This window comes from Nannospalax galili, unplaced genomic scaffold (assembly GCF_000622305.1).
Source record: "Nannospalax galili isolate Female #2095 unplaced genomic scaffold, S.galili_v1.0 scaffold100, whole genome shotgun sequence".
NCBI classification, from domain to species: domain Eukaryota; kingdom Metazoa; phylum Chordata; class Mammalia; order Rodentia; family Spalacidae; genus Nannospalax; species Nannospalax galili.
This window is the reverse complement of record NW_008352891.1, coordinates 14,100,680-14,117,555: the sequence shown is the minus strand read 5'-3', so window position 1 is coordinate 14,117,555 and position 16,876 is coordinate 14,100,680. Positions and strand designations below refer to the sequence as shown.

General features: G+C 41.2%; 1 protein-coding gene across 5 annotated transcripts in view; it reads left to right on the top strand.

Moving 5' to 3' along the window:
• The window catches only part of Sntg2 (syntrophin gamma 2), a 236,258-nt gene that overhangs the window by 104,165 nt on the left and 115,217 nt on the right, over window positions 1-16,876 (top strand). For 3 of the 5 annotated variants that reach the window (XM_017802501.2, XM_017802500.2, XM_017802499.2), the window contains exons 5-6: window positions 2,745-2,788; window positions 2,868-2,932. In XM_017802501.2, the coding sequence (XP_017657990.1) occupies window positions 2,745-2,788; window positions 2,868-2,932 (109 nt within the window). The remainder of the gene's footprint in view (window positions 1-2,744; window positions 2,789-2,867; window positions 2,933-16,876) is intronic. The other 2 variants (XM_008850183.2, XM_017802502.1) reach the window with 1 other exon arrangement.

Below are 16,876 nucleotides of genomic sequence, written 5' to 3'. Positions count from 1 at the left end.
GAAACCCCACAAAGTCTCAGGGTGGGAAGACTGCCTGACCTGCATTGCCTCCTGGAGGACAGGCAGGGTATGGTTCACTTCCCTTTGTGTGTTCTTTGAATGTTTCCCTCCAGTCTTTCTTCAGTTCCCAATGGAGTAAGCAGAACGGCCTTTCATAGCAAGAAGAGAGGGAAAGTGGGGCAGACATGCAGTGTCAGTCAGCAGGCACTTAACGTAAACTGAAAGTTCTTGTCTTCCTGTTTCCTGATTGCCACTTGAAAAATTTGACCATTTTCTATAAAGTTTTTAATTTGATCAAAAATCTTTGGAAATTTTATGCAAGTGTTTTGCTACTTACCTGGGTAGCTGCTGACATTTTAATTCCATTACTTGGGAATTTGCAACAATGTGTGCCCACTGAAATTGTGCAGCAGCTCTTTAGGGCCTGAATCTCCTGTTGCCCAGCTAGCATGGGACATCTGGACCCCGCACATCCAGAACACAGCACCATCCATTTTGGGACACGTGGGAAAGAGCTGCTTCTCCCAGATGAAAGTCCTGGGGGCCTCCGAGCTCAGTTCAGAACAGGAAATGTGTTAAGTCAGACATGTAGGACTCATGGCCTAAGAGAAGTTTTAATAAAACAGTCTTCCCTTGGATCATGCATTATTCCACAATAATGGAACAGTCTTCCCTTGGATCAGTGCATTGGGAGGTGATGCATTGGTGCATAGACAGCCCCACCTGCCATTCACTGTCATCTAATGTGTCTTCAGTCCTATAGAGACCACACTGCAGCCAGAAAAGGCAGCACAGGATGACAGATGCACAGGATGACAGGTATAGGCATGGCATAGCAGGAGAGAACAAGTCGGGACATAATGTAGCAGGAGGTTGCAGGACAGATATGGCATGGCAGGAGTGAGCAGGTCTGGGCATGGTACAGAACAGAGGTATACGTGAAGGGTGTGGCATAGCATAGGAGTACAGATATGGGCATGGCATGGCAGGAGGGAACAGGTATAGGCACAGTGCAGCACAGGAGCACAGGTGACAGGCATCGCATACCAAGAGGATGTAGATGCAGGCATGGCCCAGCATGGGGATGTGGGCATGGGCATGGGGATAGGATACAGGCATAGTCATAGCATAGCATAGCATAGCATAGCATAGCATAGCATAGCATAGCATAGGAGTGTAGGTGTGGGCATGGCATAGCACATGGGTAGGGGCACAGGCATGGCTGAGCATCAGCTCTTGCCCTCACTGCTCCCTGGTGGTATTTTTTGGAATCATTTGTTAGTTTCTAGCCATCCTGGGAGCAACATAGACAGACCTCCTCAATATGTTCCTGACAGAAACATAGCTGTATCCCTATGAAAATTCATACACGGCATGTAATACTTCTGTCATTTTGTGTGCAGTATCTTCTGATGGATCTTGCCCCCCTGGAATTTCAGGGTTTTGATGCTCTTGTAACCCAGATCAGAGCCCCAGATGCCAGGGGATCAATGACTGTCATTTAGCCTAAACCCACTCTGTGGGTTTTACTGGAGATGAATGCGACACAATGCAAAGAGAGAGAACAGATGCAGAAGGTGAAATAGAGATGGCAAGGGCTAGAGACAGGACAGAGGCAGCAACAGATACAGGGACGAGGACAGAGGGAAGGGAATGCTGGGAATCTGGAGGGCTCCGACGGCAGATTTGGTCAATCACTGAATGGCTGTGGCAGCTTGTCTGTGGAAAACCTCAATGTAATGAGAATTTCATGTGGTCCGTGCCTTACGATACAGGAATATGGAGGCTAACGTTTATTTTCAGCCTAATTTAATATTGTCAATGAATAGAAGTAACGTTGACCATTTACATTAAATCCACATATGGTTGAATGAGCATTCCAGTATGGAAGAAAGAGTTATTTTCCAATATTCAATGAGATACCTATAAAATTAAAATTGACTTGTAACCAGACTGCCTGCCAATAAACTAGAAAAGAAGAATGCTTCATAATTTTCACAACTTTGTTCAGTCACATTGAAAGCATCTCTTTCTTCTCCTATGACAAGGGTGATGTTAAGTGAAAGTTAGCTGCGAGATTCCACTCAGCTTTACAAGGCAGTCTTTCCCTCTGCCTCAGTGTTCTGGCACAGTCTCTTTAATGACAGCAGTCTGTGTACATTTGTGTGGGTGAAAGAGGGGAGTGCTAAGTGACTTCTACAAATCATTGTTTATTGTCGGTGTTGACTTGATGAAAAGTGTGAACCAAACCTTCCACATACTGTGATAAAATCCATTATTAGAAGGAATGACGTTTGTGTTCCAGATCACACAAGGCTCTCAATATGCTTAAAATTGGCCTTCCACTTAGCTCACTGGGGGTTGCTGGCTACTGCCTTGTATTTCCACACACCTACATGCACTTATGCTTACTACACACACACACATACACACACACTCACACACACACACTCATGTGTACACACAGCACAGATTAATATATATGGACGTTCACACACATGTACATGCACACGTATGCACATTCCACACTTATATACAAGTATGCACCCATAACATATTGGCATTCCATCCCAGTCACATCTAGACTGGTGTGCACATGCGTATTTAGACACACATGCAAACAGTGTAGTGGCACATGGATGCCATTTCAGTTCTTGTAAGCACGATGTTACTTAAAGACTGTCATAGAGATGTAATTTGCTGAGATCCCTTCTAACAATGTTGTTGCTTTTGTAACCCTGCAGCCGACCAGACAGGGATGTTGTTCATAGGAGACGCTGTTCTACAGGTCAGTACTTTAAACATTAATCCTGGAATATTGTGGCTTTTTATTTTAAACTTATTTTAATCTGTCATTATCCTCAAAGTTCTTCATTTTTCACCTGTTCAGGTTAATGGCATTAATGTAGAAAGTGCAACCCATGAAGAAGTGGTAAGTGTCACATTTTATGGGGTTTGTTCTGTTTATTTGCTGCTATTTTCACCTATTTTTTCTATTAGCTTATGTTTAACTGAGAATGTTTAATAGGCACAGGCTTAGAATTAGAAAGGAAAACCACCTGCAAGGTTTAGCTAATTGCATCACATGAGTGTCCCGTGGACCTTCACAGGCACTGAGGGAGTGAGTCTGGTTTTTTCCCCCATTTTAAATTCAAGGGCACAGAAATTCAGGGAGCATTTGACTTACCTGTATTTTCTGGAGGGTGATCCTGGTGCTAAAGGCAGAGTCTGCTAGGTTTCCCTCAAGGTCTCTCCAGTACCACCCGTACCTTCACTGTACAGTTATTTTCACAGATTCTGGAACACTGTCTCACACCAGCGTGTTAGTGTGAAAATGTGTAATGTGGAAGAATGAGGTGATAGACACACATTGGTAATTGCATAAGATGATGTGGGCCATACATATTCATCTGCAGTTTGACTCCAAGGAAATGGACTTGGGTCATGTTGGCCTCTATAGGATAAAGAAAGATGGAGAAGACACCTGTTCTTGAAGCCTTAATTCTAGTGGTTGGACAGAAAGGGTCCCACAGTACAGCCACATAGTGGACTTGCCATAGTGCCTGTGTAGGAAGGGCCCTGAAGCTAGTCTGGGGAGCAAGTATGGAGATGCTATTAAAGCTGGATCTTGAGAAATAAGATGAAGAAAGAGGTGAGGTGAAGAGTTCTGGCAGAGCAGGCCATGTGCACAGGGACTGAGCTGGAATGAGGTGGGAACACAGAACAAGGAAGAAGGCAGAGGAACTGAGGCAGGAGGCAGGCCTGGGACCAGAGGAGACACTTAGTGTCCCCATTCTGTGTGACAGGAATGCTGAAACACGAGTTAAGTTGGCAAGCATTCCCTAATGGTGTTCTTCCATTCATCCCTCCACTCACCAGTACTTTTTCAATATGTCAACTTTTATTCTGAGTGAAGGCAAAGTCACCTCTGGCACAGCGCTGAATTCACATGAAACCACAGAGTGTTGGCAGCGATTTGTGCCCAAAGAATGGCCCAGCAAGAGCAGCTCGTTTATTCACCTATTTCCCGACTCAGGACATGTGTATTGCCCTTTTCTGTGTTCCAGGCATGGGGGGAGATTCACAAATGGGCTGACCTTGGTCTGTGCTGAAGATCACATCTGTGGCCCAGCACACATGACTAAAGTCATCACAGGCTGGACACAAGGCCTGTGACAGCTATCATGAAGGTGGTAGCTACTAAAATAAGGACTTAGTTGTAGTGTGTGTGTGTGTGTGTGTGTGTGTGTGTGTGTGTGTGCGTGTGCGCGCATGTGTGTGCGTGTGTGTGTTTGTATGTCTTCTAAGTAGAGGCCTGTCTTTAAGCCAGAAAAAAGCTGAGAAAACACTAGGACCTAGTTATGAAAGAAATCACTCGTGGTCTTTTTTTAAGGGCCAGGAAATCTTAGTGATTTCAGAGGCTCTTTTTTAGCAGATGCAGTGCTTAAACCAGTGGGAGGGAAGGTGGCTGAACTCACAAGAAACCCAGGCACAGACACTGGGAAGGTGTGGGTGTTCTGTCCTTTTCTAGGGTAACATAGACATCTATTCTCAATCATGGCAGATCAAAGAAATGATTCCATTTGTCTGATCTGGTGAGCCAATGAGTATATTGGAGCTACTCATAAAAGTATGGGGGACTCAAAGGCACCTGCATCACTGAAAGAAGGCCACCCCAGCTTGAGTGATGACTCATAAAATATGTATGCCCAACTTGCAGGCAGCTCCACCAGAGAGAGTCTCCTCTCCCTGGCAATGATCACTGCTTTTATAACCTTGGGGTGGGGCCTTGGAAATCTTGTCACCTGTGGAGCTTCCTGGACCTTGTACATTTCCTTAGATTCTTGTGTCCTGAGCGTCCCTCTTCCCTCTGGGAGTGAGCACTGCAATGGGGGGAAATAGCTGTACCACAGTGGGGTGCTTGGAAGTGGACTTGAAGGTCAGGTAGCATCACCCAGTTCAGTACTGATACACAAGAGCGGCCACGGCCCACCACACAGCACAGGGCAGGTGGGAGGATGTGCAAGGCCTGGCGATCCTTCCTGATGGATGGAAGGAAAATGAACGTACCCTTTTTTCTTTTCTAATAGATAAATATATTAAATAATATAAAGCATGTACAGATAAGGTAGAAAATCAGAATAGAATTAGAAACATATAGGTGCATTAAAATACCATTGCGAATGTAGAATTAAAGGACTCAGTACATCAAACAGATTATGCAAAATAAGCAGCATTGTTTTCTGACATTCTGGTTGACCCAACACCTCATCTAAATTAAAATACTGGAGTATTCGCACAGCCTCTAGCATCCTGGTGCCAGCATCTTTCCTGGGTAAGTCCAGAGGTGCCCACTGCACCTTGAGTCCCCCAGCCTCATTCACCCTCCCAGCTCCCCCGCCACCTCTCTCCTCCTAGCCTGGGTACTGGCCCATTTCTTGTCTTGGTACCCCAGACACCAGGACTGACCTCTCAGCCTAGAGCCACCATTGCTTCCTTATCCTTTGCATCCAGACCAACCCAGTTCCTCCCTGTGGTCCCCAGGATCCCTCTGGGCCTGTTCCCACCCTCACTTCACTTTGTCCAGTGTCCTGGTGCCAGCATCCTTCCTGGGTAAATCCAGCAGTGCCCACCGCACCTTGACTCCCCCAGCCTCATTCACCTTCCCAGCTCTCTACCCCATCTCTCCTCCTAGTCTGGGTACTGACCCATTTCTGGTGTTGGTACCCCAGACACCTGGGGCTGACCTCTCAGCCCAGAGCCACCACTGCTTCATGATCTTTTGCATCCAGACCAACCCACTTCCTCCCTGCAGTCTCCAGGAGCCCTCTGGGCCTCTTCCCATCTCCACCTCCCTTTGCATCACTGCATGGCACAGCCACCAGCTTCCTGAAACCAGCATCTCTCCTGGGCCCTGCTCCCAGGCCAATCCAGCCCCCAAATTCTTGAGGACAGCATCTTACCTGGAATGATCCAGACCTTAGGAGAAAGTCTGAGAGCACCTGATCTTCATCTGACTTGGGTCTCTGTGGGAACTCCTGAAGACAAAAGCAATTTGGCCACTCCAATATAAAATCAAAAGAGAGAACATGAATCCTGGACCAAGCAGCTTTTCATGCCCAACAAGTAAATCACAAAGGCACATAAAGTTTACAAAAAGAAGCAGACCTAAACTCAACAAAGGAAGGCTTGAGTCTCACAGAAGAATCGGAAACTACAAAAGAAATTCAAGTCAAAGTTACAGAGAAAAAATAATAACATGAAAAAACAAAATAACATATCCCCACCAAGTACCAATAGTCCTCTAGAGGAGTACAATGAGAACCCCCTAGAGATAATGCAGGACATGGAACTCAAAAGAACAATTATAAACATGATGAAAGAATTCAATGAATTTAAAGAACACACAAACAAAGAAATCAAAGAACTGAAAGAAGATAGGGATAAACTTCTGAATGAATTCAGAAAAGTTAGAAATATTGAAGAATATTCAGGCTGAAATGAAGAAGAAAGTGAAACACCCAATAAGCCAATTAGAAATGACAGGAAAAAGCCTCACCAATAGGATGAATGAAATGGAAAACAGAATATCAAGACTGGAAGATAAAGTGGATGAACTAGATCACTCAAGCAAAAAGTATGAAAAATTTAAGAAAACACAAGAATGGAATATGCAAGAATTGTGTGACACAATGAAAAGACCAAAGTTATGAATCATAGGCAAACAGGAAGGAGAAGAATCTCAAGATAATGGTATGGACCGGATCTTCAACAGGATTGTACAAGAAAATTTCCCAAAATTGAAGAAAGGCATGCCCATACAAATACAAGAAGCACTTAGAACACCAAATAGATAGGACGAGAAAAGAAACTCTCCTCGGCACATCATAGTAAAAACACTGAATGTACAGAACAAAGAGACAATACTGAAAGCTGCAAAAGAAAAACAACAAGTCACATATAAAGGAAAACCCATCAGGATTGCAGCTGACTTTTCAGTGCAAACTATGAAAGCCAGAAGAGCCTGGACCAAAGTATTCCCAGTTCTAAATGATCACAGATGCCAAAACAGATTATATTATTCAGCCAAAATGTCTATTATATCGAAAGGGAAAGAAAAATCTTCCATAACATAATAGGCTGAAGGAATTCATGTCCACAAAACCAGCCCTTCAGAGAGTTCTTGAAGCAATACAAAGAGCTGAAGAAAGAAATGACTGTACCCAAGTGGTTGCAGAAAGAAATTCAATGAAGGTATAACTGTCGAAAACTACAGCTATATCAAGAATGTAAACAGAAATAAAAATGACTGGATTCAATACACATCTTTCATTAATAACTTTGAATATTAACGGACTGAATTCCCCAGTCAAAAGACACAGACTAGGTGAATGAATTAAGAAACAAAACCCATCTTTTTGTTGTCTGCAAGAAACTCACCTCACTTTCAAGGACAGGCACTACCTTAAGGTGAAAGGATGGAAAAACATATACCAAGCGAATGGTACTAAGAAAAAAGCAGGCGCTGCAATTCTATTATCTGATAAAATAATCTTTAAACTAAAATTGAACAGAAGAGATAAAGAGGGCCACTTCATTCTGATCAAAGGAACAATAAACAAAGAAGGTATTACAATCATGAACATGTATTCACCAAACTTCATAAAAAAAAGTACTACAGGACTTTAAGGTCCAGATTAATCCCAACTCACTAATAGTAGGGAATCACTGACTCCATTAGATAGGTCAACAGGACAGAGAACTAACAGAGAGACATCTGAATTGAATTAAACAATGCCATATATTAAATGGACTTAACAGACATCTACCAAATATTCCATCCAAGCACCAAAGGACATACTTTCTATTCAGCACCCCATGAAACCTTCTCCAAAATCGACCATGTACTGGGGCACAAAACAAACCTCAACAAATACAAAAATATTGAAATAATTCCATACATTCTATCAGACCACAATGTAATAATGGTTAAAATCAACACCAAAAGAAGGTCTACTAACTACACAAACTCATGGAAAATAAACAACACACTCATGAATGATGAATGGGTCAAAGAAGAAATTAAGAAAGAAATAAAAGTATTCCTACAATTAAATGAAAAGGACAATACCACACAACAAAACCTTATGGAAGCAAGATGCCAGCCTGGACCCTTCAAGTCCAGCCTTCTGGTCCTGTCCCACATGAACACATGGAGATTTTAGACAACACACTCCTGTATGATGAATGGGCCAAAGGAGAAAGTAGAAAGAAATGAAAGTACTCCTGGAACTAAATGAAAAGGACAATACAACACAACACAACCTCTGGGACACATTGAAAGCAGTCTTTAGAGGGAAGTTTATAGCTCTAAGTGCCTACATTAAAAAATCAGAACGAACACAAATAAATGATTTAAGATTGCAACTCAAGACATTTGAAAAGCAACAACAAATGAAACCCAAACCCAGCAGACAAGAAGATATAACAAAAATCAGAGCAGAAATTAATGAAATAGAAACAAAGAAAACAATACAAAGAATCAATGAATCCAAGAGCTGGTTCTTTAAGAAGATAAACAAGATTGACACACCGTTAGCCCAGTTAACCAAAAAATCAGAGATGAAAGGGGAAATATCACAAAAGATACCAAAAGGATCCAGAACATTATAATTGAATACTTTAAAAACCTATATGCTAATAAATTTGAAAACGTAAAAGAAATGGACAGGTATCTAAAGTCATGGGAACCACCAAAACTAAACCAAGAAGAGATTAGCAGCTTAAACAGACCCATAACACATAAGGAAATTGAAATAGTAATACAAAACCTCCCGACTAAAAAAAGCCCAGGCCCAGATGGATTTACAGCAGAATTCTACCAGATACTTAAAGAAGAACCCATAACACAAAAAGAAATTGAAACAGTAATACAAAACCTCCCGACTAAAAAAAGCCCAGGGCCAGATGGATTTACAGCAGAATTCTACCAGACATTTAAAGAAGATCTGCATCCAATACTACTTAATTTGCTCAAAAAGATAGAAATGGAGGGAGAATGTCCAAATTCCTTCTATGAAGCCAGCATCACTCTAATACCAAAGCCAGGTAAAGATACAACCACAAAACAAAACTATAGACCCATATCCTTAAGGAACATTGATGCAAAAGTTCTCAACAAAATACTTCCAAACCGCATACAGACACACACCAAAAAGATCATCCACCATGATCAAGTTGGCTTTATCCCAGAGATGCAGGGATGGTTCAATATTTGTAAGTCAATAAACATCACAAATCATATAAAGGGGCTCAAAGACAAGAACCACATAGTTATCTCAATAGATGCAAAGAAGGCCTTTGACAAAATTCAACATGCATTTATGTTCAAAGTCCTAGAGGGAAATGGACTGCAGGGAACACACTTCAACATAATTAAAGCCATATATAACAAACCCGCAGCCAACATCATCCTAAACGGAAAAAAAACAGGAAGCATTCACATTTAAATCGGGAACCAGACACGGCTGTCCATTATCTCCACTCCTCTTTAACATGGTGCTTGAAACTCTTGCAAGAGCAGTAAGACAAGATAAGGAAATTAAAGGAGTAATAATTGGAAAAGAAGAGACCAAATTATCCCTTTTTACAGATGATATAATATTATTACTAAGAGATGCCAAAAATTCCACCAGAAAACTCCTAGAAATTATTAACACGTTCAGTAAAGTGGCAGGTTACAAAATTAACCTACAAAAGTCTGTAGCCTTTCTATATACCAATAACAAGCAATCAGAGAAAAGGGCACATGGAAACACTCCCCTATACAATAGCTTCAAAATAAAATAAAATAAAATATCTTGGAATATACCTGACCAAAGACATTAAAGAGCTCTACAATGAAAAATTTAAACCTTTAAAGAAAGAGATTGAGAAAGACATCAGAAGATGGAAGGACCTCCTATCCTCATGGTTGGAAGAATTAATATTGTGAAAATGACCATCCTACCTAAAGCCATTTATAGATTCAATGCAATGCCAATCAAAATCCCCATGACATTTTTCACAGAATTGGAAAAAAATCCTAAGATTCATATGGAAGCACAAAAGACCTTGGATAGCCAAAACAACCCTGAGCACTAAGAGCAATGCTGGAGGGATTACTATACCAGATTTTAAGCTGTATTACAGAGCTATAGTCGTAAAAAAACAACATGGTACTAGCACAAAAATAGACCCATAGATCAATGGAACAAAATTAAAGATCAAAATATGAGTATACATGCATTTTCAGCCACCTGATACTTGGCAAAAGGGTCAAGAACTGGAGGAAATACAGCATGTTCAGCAAATGGTGCTGGCAAAGCTGGATCTCCACCTGTAGAAGAATGAAACTAAATCCTTATCTTTCACCTTGCACAAAAGTCAATTCCAAATGGATCAAAGACCACAATGTGATGCCTGAAACTCTGAAACTATTAGAAGAAAACATTGGCAATAACCTACAAGATATAGGGGTAGGAAAGGATTTTCTAAACCGGACATCAACTGCTCAGGAAACAAGATTGAGAATCAACAAACGGGACCTCATTAAACTAAGAACCTTCTGCACATCAAAGGAGGCAACCAGGGAAGTGAAGAGAAAACCCACAGAATGGAAGCAATCTTCACCAGCAACACATCTGACAGAGGTTTGACATCAGAATATATAATGAACTCAAAAAATAAAGAATCAAGAAAGGAAGTAACCCAATTAAAAGATGGGCTAATGAGCTGTACAGAGAGTTCTCAAAAGAAGAAATAAAAATGGCTAAGATGCATCTTAAAAAGTGTTCAACATCATTAGTAATTAGAGAAATACAAATTAAAACCACTTTAAGATTTCATCTTACCCCAGACTGGCTAAGATCAAGAGAACAAATGATACCAAATGTTGAAGAGGATGTGGGGAAAGGGGAATGCTCATCTATTGCTGGTGGGACTGCAAACTTGTTCAGCCCCTATGGAAAGCAGTGTGAAGAACTCTTTAAAAAACTACAAATGAACTACCATTTGACCCAGTTATACCACTCCTTGGCATATACCCAAAGATCTTACCCTATTGCAGAGAGACTTGTACATCCATGTTTGTTGCTGCTCTTTTCACAATAGCTGAGAGGTGGAAGCAACGTAAGTGTCCCTTAACTGACAAGTGGATAATAAAAATGTGGTTCAGTTATACAATGGAGTTTTACTCAGCAGTAAAGAAAGACAAAACATGAAATTTGCAGGTAAATGGATAGAACTAGAAATTGTTATACTTTTTTTTTAATGTGTATGCCTGTGTTACCTGCATATAGGTAAGTGCAGCCATGTCGTGCAATGCCCCTGAAGAACAGAAGAGGTTGTTGGATCCCCTAGAACTGGAGTTATGGACAGTTGTTAGCTGCCATGTAGGTGCAAGAACAGCCAGTGTTCTTAACTGCTGAGCCATCTGTCCAACAACGAAACTGTTATATTTAAGTGAAGTAACACAGACTCAGAAAAAACAAAAACGACATATGTTCTCCCTCATATGTGGATCCTAGCACCAAACCTGATAAGTGAATATGTATCCAGACATAACTACAGGAGCCATGATAATGGAAAGGAACCAGGGAAGTAAAGGAAAAGAAAGAATCTGAAAGAAATGAACAGTAGGAAACAGGCATTAATAAGGGAGATATGGATAAAAATGGGGTTATTTTAAGGGGAGGGGGGAGGGAAGATTATACAAGGAACCTAGGATATAAAGGGAAAGAAGGAGCTCAAGAGAGGTGGGACCATAGGAGAAGGGTAATATTAAGGGAGAAATGGGAAAAACAGAGCATCTTAAACAGGGAAACCATGGTGGAAGGGTTAGACAATTTGAGAGATAAATAATGCTTAGCTAGTTTCAAAAACCAGAGGGAACCATATTAGTCCAACAACCTACTCACAAATTATACATAGCAGATCAAGGAATATATGTCTAGGTAAGGTTTACCTGAGAACATTTGGTCTTTGCCCAAGCTTTATCTACATGACATGTGGTAATTAATAATACCAGACTGTGCCGGGAGTGGTGGCACATGCCTGTAGTCCCAGCACTTGGGAGGCAGAGGCAGGTGGATCTCTGTGAGTTGAAGGCCAGCTTGATCTACATAGTGAATTCTAGGACAGCTGGGGCTACAGGGAGACCTTGCTTCAAAAAGACAAAAAAAATAAAAAATAAAACAGACTGGTGGAACTAACCTTGGAGGTTTAACAGCCATACTTTGAAGCCTATATTAATTCGGTCAGAGAGGGATATAAAAGATAGTTTTTGCTCCTTGCCCTCCTAGATCGACTAAGTTCCAGGGGACTATGAGCATCTCTCAAAATGTCCTGTAACTGTGGTGAGTCACCTGTTCTCTCAATCAAGGAGGCTGTGGAGAACCCACCAGATGTACTTGAACCAGTGTCCAGTCTACAAAGAGGAGAGTCAACACAGAGGAAACATTTCCTCCATGCTTCCAAGTGAAGCCAGCCATGGTCAAGCAGGACCTTTGACTTATCTTCACATAAATGGAACTGGTAAAAGAAAGGAGCCAGGGGCTCCTTCCAAGCCCATGTGACCCCTGAGGAACAGATCCTCAAATGTCCTTGAGAGTGAAAATAAATTGGATTATCTGGGCTAACTGTAGGGCCTTAAACACCCAAAAGGAAAATATAACCAAAGATTAAAGTGGTCAATATAATTTTTTAAGAGTCCATGTGTATAGCTAAAGGCTGCATAACAAGAAACAATGCCAGATAGGTGATACCTTCCTTTGAGTTGTTGGCCAGGATGGCTCAAAAGACCCCCAGACAGTAACCCAGCATAGAACTGGGAAAATGAACAGCAAACCCCAATCTTATCTAAAGGAATATTGAGAACTGATTGCTGCTAGATGTGGAACAGCTGACCTTTCTAAAACAAAGATCTCTGGATAGGCTGACTAGATTCAGCGACAAGCACTGGGCAATGGCTGGGGGGTGCCGACAACACAGTGGACAGTAACAGGGATGAAACAGTATATGGGCTCCAGTGGTGGGGGTGAGGCTATGGGACGGTGCCATTTGGAAATGGGTATATAGATGAATAAGATTGTTTGGGATGTGCTGTATAATAGATACACAAAAAATCAACAAATAAAAAAGTGAGTTATATTTGAAGAGAAAGCATAAAAATTTACTTCATGTTAATTAGGAGAGGTGATAAACATTACCATTGAAATATACCTGATTAAAATATATATGTTTATATATATATACTGGAGTACTAAATTAAAACTAAGTAACTTCTCCCTATTTTATAAATGAATTTTCCTCTTAGCTCAGTGCTGCCTTTCTCCTCTTTGCCAACACACTGCACTCATGTCAAAGTCCCATGTACACACATTCACACGTGTATACACAGTCACACATGAACTGACACACACAGCTCATGCACATTCATGGACACATGTGCATGCACATACACACATCCTTATGCACAGTTATACACACACACACAAACACACACACACACACACACACACGTTTAACTTAGAAACCCTTAAGATGGAAGTCCAAAAGGTTAGTAATTTTAGCACAGGAACGAACTTCACAGTAAAAGGCTCTTGGCTGAGATCATTGGACTCCAGCATCCACACCACCTAGAATTGTTTGCACTCTTTGGCCACAGTGGTGCAGGTGGAACAGGATGGTTCTGTTGTAGCTGTTTCTGGGCTGGGCTGTAGGAGTGGCATCCAAATGACTAGAAGTTTGTGTTTGAGGAAAGAGCTTCACAAAGCCACAGGATTTTGATATAGGAGGAGGGGAGCCTCTATGCCTGGTTTTGAGAGTCAGGCATGGAAGTGAGTGTATAGGATGATGAGGTCCACTTAGAGTGAGGAGCCTAAGAAGTTTTCCATCAGGACCCCAGCAATCAGAAATCAACAAGGACAGTAGGGACAACCAGGCAGACAGATGGACAGGTGGAGTGATAGGTTCTGGAAGACACAGGAAAAGGCTGAGGAAGAAGGAAACAGGTTAGCCAAGACATCAGGTGGGAGGGGATAATTAAGGAGAGTGTAGAAAAGAGGGGATCTAAATATGAACTAAATATATTGTATAAATTTTTCAAAAATTCAGTTCTTTAAAAAGTGAGAAGTTAATTCATATGAGCTGAAAGTTAGGGATTCTGCTTTACTAGATTGGATGTAGTGGGTGATCTGAGAGAGACAGAGATGAGGAATTTTCTGTGAAACGGAAAGTAGAAACATAACAAGTATGCACAGGACATATCTTAGGACAGCTGCTATGGCACTAGGTACTTCGGTATAGTGCCAGGCCTGAGGGTGGGAACACAGGGCACTGACTTTTACATCAGCACTGAATGACTACCTACTTCAGCAGCTGGGTGGAAAAGAGAGGCAAGGATGTGGTGTTGGAAGTGCTGGAGGAGAAGGGAGAGATGTCAGTTTTGGAAAGAGAGAGGAGCTAGATCCTGAAGTGTCTGGAGACCTTCAACTTCCGATTGCAACCTCGGAGGCGGATAAAGCAGAATCGTTTTTTCCGGTTTGTTGCACAGCCTGGGCTGCTTTCTCATTTTTAGTGACAGAGATTGAAATTGTTTAAGATGTAGATCATCCTTAATAGTGGGATTATTTGAACAGCATGTGACTGGTTCACAGTGAGTGCACCTCACAGACATACTCAAACTCACATGGTGTGGATCAGAAGAGACTCCGTGAGCAGGGCTTTACGTTCTGTGGAAGCCCAGCCTGGCATGCTGCTCTCACTTCCTTAGGGCTGTTGACTCTCCGTTTGCTGAAAGGACACTGCCAATTGGAAAGGGAAACTATTCAAAGTCTGATGGGCTATATGCTGCTGTGAAGAAGGTAATGTATTTTTTTTAACTTTTAAAAAATTTTTTTAGAAGAAGCATTTTATCACAGCTTTAACATACTCAATAACAGTTTCCAGAGCAAATATACATCTCTTTCAAAATGGTTATAAAATTTTTAGGTTTGCTGTTGAATTAATACAGTTATACAGTATTGAACTCAGTATAAGCCCTGTAAGCCATAAAATTGAATGAGTTTTTAACCTTTAAAAAAGATTTCCATTGTATTTTTTTTAAGGACGTGAGCTAGTGTTTTTTCCATGGCCCCCATGCAGTTTTGTCTCTTTGGGTGATGTGCTCTCTCAAACTTTGAAATAACTCACTTTTGTACTCAAAGTAAAGAAGAAAGTTCCGAATGACCCTTCCATCTCTCCCATGGATGTTCTGAACCCGTGTTGCAGAGCTAGGGTTGGGAAGTGGGAAGAGGCTGAAATTTTAGCTGTAGGACAGGCATTTCATGAATCATTTAATTAAGGAAAGCACAGATATGTTTTTCAAATTCGTATGACTCTGGACATACAGGCTGAAGTCCCCAGGTTACCTGGTCTTGCCAGCATGGCCTAGTGTCCTATCCATCAACCACTTCCCACCTCAGGATGCCATTAAAAAGTTTGATGTCCAGGTCAGAGATTCAGTTGCAAAAGCCACTATTTTTTTCACTTAAAGAGCCACAAGGATTACATGAATCATTTGTGATAAAATATCTTCTTCATTCAAAGTGCCCTGGTGCTAAAACTAAACTTGAGTAACTGAAAGTAAACTTTTCTTTTTCTTTTTTGTTAAGATCATATGAAAGCAGAATTTGAGAATTTATAGAGGCAACACAAATTAATTTTAAAAATAGGTGTATCTGAGTGTATGTGTGTGTGTCTCTGTGTTAGTATGACTAAGGGTATGTGCATGAATATGTTTGTGTGTGTGTGTGTGTGTGTGTGTGTGTGTGTGTTCGCATATGTATTCGACATAAAACTTGCATTCTTTGAGGAATACCTGGAACATTTAAAGTAGTTTAAGCCGCAAAGAAGTCCAATATTGGGGGCTGGAGAGATGGCTCAGTTGTTAAGAACACTGGTTGTTCTTGCAGAAGACCCAGGTTCGAATCCCAGCACCCACATGGCAGCTAACAACTGTCCAAAACTCCAGTTCCAGGGGATCCGATGGCCTCTTCTGTCCTCCGCAGGCATTGTATGACATGGGTGCACTCACCTACATGCAGGCAATACACACATATACATAAAATAAAATAAATGAATAAATAAATAAAATATTTTTTTAAAAAGAAGTCTAGTATGGTCATTCAACAAAATGATCATATTTCTGAAATACAAACTGTTAAAAAGATTTGAAACACATGAAAAGAAATTTTTAATCACAAAAATAACATGAACAATATTGAAACACTTCATATCAAACATGGCTAAACAGTACTGGAAGTAGGTTAGCAGCTTTCAAACATGCAAGAAAGTAAAATGAGCCATTTTGTATCTCAGGAATGTAAAGCACGAATAACACAGGAACTCAAAGAAATTACAAAGATGGATGTGCAAGTTTATAAAAGAGAAAGCATGGGGCAGTGAGGGAAGCAGTGTTAGCCAGGTTTCCTGCTTTTAACAATGCCAAGAGAGGCACCAGTGAATGAAGACGTCAGTGGGATGGAGTACCAAATCTACTCTGCAGATGGCAATCAAAGGCTGACTGTATCAATTAAGGAAGGATCATTCCTGAATCAGACACAAGTGCCCCAAAGTGCCAGAAAACCATGAGCTGACAAGAGCTCAGTAAGCCTAAGGTAGTTGCTTTAGATAGAGAAGGCAACCTGCCAGGGTTCGGGGCATGTGCCTGTTCACATAAAAATGGAGAAGATGGAGTAAATCATGTCATGGTGCATCAGCCATACTTGTGTGCTCCAAGGAGGCTGATATCCTGCAATCACTGGACAAAAGCATGCTAGTGAATTCTGGTAGTCAG